Here is a 6,343-nt window from a genome sequence, read left to right as displayed (position 1 = left end):
ATTAGTATGTGAGTATATTTAAAGTGATGATGAGTTACAGGTGGTGGGATTGTGACTGTGCTTATACCAAACAGTTGTTAGCAATAAGTCAAAGTATTGAGTATAATTTGTGTTTGTTTTATTTGTTATTTGCGATGCCAAAAAAAAGGGACAATAAATGGATTTGGCATATCCAAATACTCAAAAGGTATGGACAATGAATATTTAAAGCACGCGTCAGAAACAGACTAAGCAATCTGCGTCCCTACAATCCCTTTAAGGAGGTGCAGCTGGCACACCTGCAGCTCCTGTGTGTTGTGGTAATAATAATATAGACTAAAGTGAAAAGTGAAGACAAAAGTGAGCCAAACATGATATGATAATAGTTTGGCTGGTGAATGTGTACATTTCATTCAGTCTTACCACTCTCATGCCTGATTGCAGCTTCTCAACGAAAGAGGCCACATCATTGTCAGGAGCAAAGAAGAGACCTTCATAGAAGGACTTATCACCAGTTCTAAAATGAAAAACAATTGTAGAAAAAAATTATAATGTTGAATACAATGAATAGAAGAACATTTAGTTTGGGTATATCTCTAACTTTATATTCCCTTTCATAGTCATACTTTTTTGTATTGATGTGCAGTATGGGACTATACAAACCCTTTTGAATTGTTAAGCGATAAGCCTTCCTATTTCCACCTGCTGACACAGCCACCATGTTTGGAGTGCAAGCTGGGCACTGCATTATGTCATCCTTTCTCAAATATTTGTCTAGCTCCGATATTGAATATTTATACTGACGAAAACTTAGGTGAAATGTATCTCGGCAGATTTGACCAATCTGTTAGAGATGCAAAGGGAGTAAAAAAGTTGCATTTTTGACATTACACATATCAAACCATCTGTCTAAAGACAGGCAAAATGTCATCATATATTGGCCTCAAATGCATGGTGACTGACGCCAGTGTGTATTCAAAATGAAGAAAACAAGAGACACTGAACTGAGCATGATTACTCCTATAACTAATTTAGCTCCACAGTGAGTGCTCCATTAAGGCTTTATAACCTCCTCCTTCAACAGGTCGTTACTGTACAAGTAGAAAAGAAGCCCTCACTGAGAGTAGGGGTGTCAAAATTGATCGTTTCTACGATGCATCGCGATGCAGACGAGGACGATTCGGTATCGGTTCAGTAATAGACCATAACCGATTATAATGTACCGAGTTTTCTGACGTCATTTGTCGCGTACGTGCATTGTGGCGGAAGCATACAATGGCAGAGGGAGGCGAGACGCGAGTGCTAGAATATAAAAAATGCTCCAACTACTTTAAAAGCCGACATCTGGGCACGTTTCGGCTTTTATGAACAACCTGGTAAGCACGACCTGCAGAAGACACGCGCTGTGTGCACTCTTGTCACACACAAATTGAATATGCAGGAGGTAGCCTAATACCACTAACTTCATAAACCACGTTAGCCGTTTTCACCCCGAGCTGTTAGCTGTTAAGAGTCAGAGAGATGCGCGGATGAGCTCCAACGCCGAATCCGCAGCCAAAAATAAACAGTCCACCCGCCCCAATAATATTCTCTGATTTAAGTATCCGCACCCGATGGTCAAATTACAATTATTCTGTGTTGTTACGCGTGATTCTAAATGGATGATCGTCACCTTCAACAGCGGACTCGGCGACGGTTGATGCGCGCATCTTTAATGGTAACATAATAGCCTACACTGATTAATGAGCGCTGCTTTTAAATGAAATTTTTTTTTAAACTACATTTATTTGACAGATTTTCCTTTTCTTAATGGCATAAACAAGCTTTACTCCCTTGAAACTTTAACTGGAATTTCACTGTTTCTGTCACTGCGACTTCCCAAGCACACACACACGTGCGCACACATCACTTTTGAAGAGAAATTTAAAATTGAGGATGCGGTGCATCGCGATGCATTGTGATATCGAATTGAACTGAATCGATGACATGATAATCGTAATCGAACCGAACCGTGAGACCAGTGTAGGTTCACACCCCTAACTGAGAGTAGCCATTCCTAAGGAGGTCCCTGCAGTCAGCAGGTCTAACACCCTCCCCCCCCCCATTAGCAAAAGTTAGTAGTTTGCAAGACTGAATGTAGTGTTGGTACTTTACCCTTCCATGACGTTTTGAGTTTGTCTCTAGCATCTTCACAAATGCATGATGAGACATACTCGGTGCATCCAACTTCATCTGTTCATACGTTTTGAAAACATTTACATGATAGACTGTCTGGAACTTAATAGTGGATGCGGGCCACAAGCCACTCCACACAAGGTCCTTGACATCAGGTGTCCAGTCACTGCCACAGCTCTGACAATTTACTTCTGGGAGCATGAGATCAAATCGTCCTATAATAAAATGGGTAATGGTGATTGATATGTAGATTTCCATAAAACATCTTTGTTTGAGAAAGCAGGCTTTGAAATGGCTAGACCTTGTTACACAGACACATACCATTCATTGTGACTAGAGTGACAGGTCGTCCTGGCCTGACCTTCACAGAGGCTCTGCTGCAAGAGCACACGGCTGTCGGCAATGCAAGTGGGAGAAGCCGGGCTGTAGCGAATGGAAAGAGAACACCATGTATATCAACACAAATTGTATTGTTACAAATATATATGCTCATATAAACTATAATATATATGCTCATATAAACTATAATATATATGCTCATACCCTCTGAAATAAGACAATACGTCCCATTGCTTCTTTTCTGCACTATTACAGTTGGAGAAATGGGTTGGTGAAAACCCTCCACTAAATAGTCTCTGTTGTGCAGAACATGCTGCCGGTGCTGAGAAACATCACATTTCTCACAAAAGAGATGCCGTGGAAAACAGTCGAGGCAGCGTATCACAGCCTCCTCACTGCAGTGACCACAGGTCTTCTGGACATTGGCAGCAGACAATACAGCCTCAATCAGCTTTGGCCGGGCCGTGTCCCACCTCTCATGTGTTACAGTCTGGCGGAGAGCCCACTTTCCTTCTGGATCCTCCTGGGGAGACATGGCACGCTCTGGCAGCCCAGAGAGGATATCTTGTAATGCTGCCAGGGAATCTAAAACAGTAAACAATTGTGACAAAATATTTAAATCAATGCATCAGTAAATGAAATACTGGATAGTGGAATACTGAATGGCATTTTACCTGCAACTATATTCCCAGAGTCCATTGGAACTACACCAGCTGCAACACAGAGAAATATGGAATCACTGGAAAGGATAGCAATGTCACCAAAATCACAGGATACAATCACATTACTTCAATACAATACACAATACCATTCTCAATTGAAAATGTGAATTGAAATGCCGTCTGGTGTTAGCGAGACAAGCAATCACTGGCAGTACATACATTTTACATCCACGGAGGCTCCTTAACATTAAATATAACCAACTTCATGCCAAAATAGCTAACAAACCTTCTTGATCTATGAATAGAGGTTTCCCCTTAGCATTTCGCTTGTGGCCACGCTGGCAAGGCCGTACTGCAGGTGGCTCAGTAGGGGTCTGGGTAGAGTACGAAGTAGCTGCACCAGCTGCACTTTCAATATAGATGTCCCCAAGGACCATTGCAGCTTCCAAAAGCTCTTTATTACAGTGGCCTGCCATTTATATAGACAGACCAACAGACAGAGTGACAGACAGATGCAGAGTGTGTGTGTGTGTGTGTGTGTGTGTGTGTGTGTGTGTGTGTGTGTGTGTGTGTGTGTGTGTGTGTGTGTGTGTGTGTGTGTGTCAGAGAGAGAAAGAGAGAGAAAACACGAGGGAGAGAGAGGTGACGGAGGGTAAGAGAGTGAGGACAAAATTTGGGAAAAGAGAAACTGAAGACGTTGGGAGAGGTTGAGAATGGAACAGAGTAAAAAAAAAGAAGAGAGAAGAATGGCTCTTAAAAGAGCCGTTGGTCACGCTTTTAAAGAGGACGACTGTAGGGTTGGATGAGGTAGGTGTGATTGGGAGTTGAAGGAGATTGGAATGCTGCAAAGTAAAGGAAGGTTGAATTAGACAAAAAAAATGGTCACAGATACTAAATACACCTTAGCCCTTGTGTAGTAGGCTACACCTGTTCAGATGATGATATACTGGAGTGAACACTAAACATGGAAGAAAGGCAATTTCATTTAAATGATAATGGTCATAATTTGACATACTATACATGACAAGTTGATGAAGACGTTAAAAAGTGTAAAGGGGGGCATTAACAATTCACCAACTTCATCATGGCACGTTTGTATATGTAACTTATTAATTTAATATTCATTTTTAAAAACTTTAAAACATGTTGATGGTACATCAATGTAAATTACACAAACCACTTGAACACAGACCGCAAATTCACAGGATATATTGGGTTATTTTAGGCTGGGTTCAAAGTCTACATTCGACCGATAAAATAAAATAAAAAAAATTAAAAATAAACATAAGGTGATTAACAAATATAAAACACAAGTGTGAATACCAGAAGGTACATAAAAATATATGTGTTTTTTATGTTGTACTGGGTTATATAGCGTAAACTTTCATCTTCGTATGAAATAACTAATGTAAAATAAAATGTAAAATTTGTAAATGTGATTTGTAAGTCCGATGATGGCAGACAGAATTGCAAAATAAGCAATCCAACAGCACATTATACAATGTAAACAAAGACACGTTTTCTTGCGGCGGCCTTTATGAAATGAGCAGTGATGAAAGTTATTATAGTCTATCATGTTATGATCGGATGAGCAGCGTAGCTAGCTAGCGCTTAATGATTAGCTAAAACAACGCAGTGGGTGCTGTATATGGGTCAAATGTGCCTAAGACTTGCAGTTTGTATATATATATCTTTGTTTTTTCTCTTTTCGGAGGTAATCTTAACACTTGTGGGTTGTAAAAGATGAAAACTCACATGCTTTGCCCTCCAGTCTCTGTGATAGTCACGTGACTGCGCTCTGAAAGCACTTCGTAGGTTTCCGCAGAGGGTCGGAAATAAACTGAACAGAAGTTTTTTTTTCAGGAGAACTTGGCGTAAATTAACACGCAATCGCGAGGTTATGCAAGTCAATGGAGGCCAAACGGCGTTGATAAAAAACGCTAAAAAGCGATTATGCGTCTTGATAGCACGCCAAAATGGCATACGAATTGGCGTGTCATACATACGCCATGACCACCTTCTCCAGTGTTTTGCCAAGGCAATCCCAAGCTGTTGTTCATGGTACCGGTTCTCCAGGTCTCGACACAGTGCGAATGTGTGTCAGAGTTAAAGAAGCTTTACCCATAAAATAAAAGTATTTTTGATTTGCTTTGTTGGATAAAGGATATATCCCTGGCACATATTGAATGAACCCTTCAAACATGTCTGAGATGTCCCTCTTTATGTCTTTGAAGATGTCCTTTAAAAACAAAACAAAAAAAGCATATTTGTGAAACTTCCATTCGTTTAGGTGATATGCTCCATAATTAATATTACATTAACAATATAGGTATTTTTATTCTGACCTCCAGTTGGTCCACCAGTGGCAGTTCAATACTCATGAGAGTTTCAGTGAACTGCTCAGCCTGTTCATGGCAGGAAGTGATGTGAGCTTCAAGAAGATCGGCGTCTGCGATCTGTTGCATTCCATGCTACACATTTCCAAAATGTGTTGCATTTTCCACAGAATTTAATTTGTGAGCATTTTGATGTGTTCAACTGGTTGTCTCGTTTTTGATTTGTATATTTTGCTATTCATAACAAGGATATGTCTCCATGGGGGAGGAAACTGGGGAGGAGAGCCAGTTTCTCTGCATCAGGATCCTCAGCAAAACATGCTGTCGAAAAGTTGAGGTCCATTTAAGAACTCCACGAATGCGTCCTGTAAAAGAAGGAAGCAATATTTAGAAGATTTTAATACAGTGCAGCGTTTCAAACACTGTAGAGTAAATCTGACTTATTAAACCTCGAGCATTTAAGATCAGTGTTCTTGTACTTGAATGAGATGGATGGCATGGTGATGTTGGTTACCTTGTGTAGTTGAAGCTCCTCGTTCCTGATCTTATGAGCCTCAATTGCCTCCTGCTCCTGGAGTGTATATATATATATATATATATATATATATATATATATATATAGCATTATTTAAGCTAATTTATACAACAAACGTATCCATGAAATAAAAACATCCCCGAATATATATATCCTCCTAAGACCTGAGCTTTGGTTTGGCGTGCATTTTAGATTTCTTCTAGGTTTTTGGGGTTAGGAGGGACCAATACATATAATAACCAGATATTATCTTTGAATATGAAGCACTTTTTGAAAAATATTATGTCCACATATGTGGACACTGGGTCTGTATTCAC

General features: G+C 40.0%; 1 protein-coding gene across 1 annotated transcript; it reads right to left on the bottom strand.

Moving 5' to 3' along the window:
- Positions 1-1,465: 1,465 nt before the first annotated feature.
- LOC309491576 (uncharacterized protein) lies at positions 1,466-5,794 on the bottom strand (the record flags this gene model as incomplete). The annotated part of the gene is made up of 8 exons (XM_082190635.1): positions 5,501-5,794; positions 5,277-5,394; positions 3,442-3,997; positions 3,168-3,206; positions 2,698-3,078; positions 2,476-2,577; positions 2,193-2,369; positions 1,466-1,482 (listed from the first exon to the last, which is right to left on the bottom strand). Exons 3-8 carry the CDS (start codon positions 3,629-3,631, stop codon positions 1,466-1,468), a joined length of 906 nt encoding a protein of 301 aa, XP_082046761.1. The 5' UTR covers positions 3,632-3,997; positions 5,277-5,394; positions 5,501-5,794.
- Between the last annotated feature and the right edge of the window lie 549 nt (positions 5,795-6,343).

The sequence above is a fragment of the Leuciscus leuciscus genome (assembly GCF_965113295.1).
Source record: "Leuciscus leuciscus genome assembly, contig: HAP1_SCAFFOLD_372, whole genome shotgun sequence".
In the NCBI taxonomy this organism is placed as follows: domain Eukaryota; kingdom Metazoa; phylum Chordata; class Actinopteri; order Cypriniformes; family Leuciscidae; genus Leuciscus; species Leuciscus leuciscus.
This window is presented reverse-complemented; position numbering and strand designations above follow the sequence as displayed.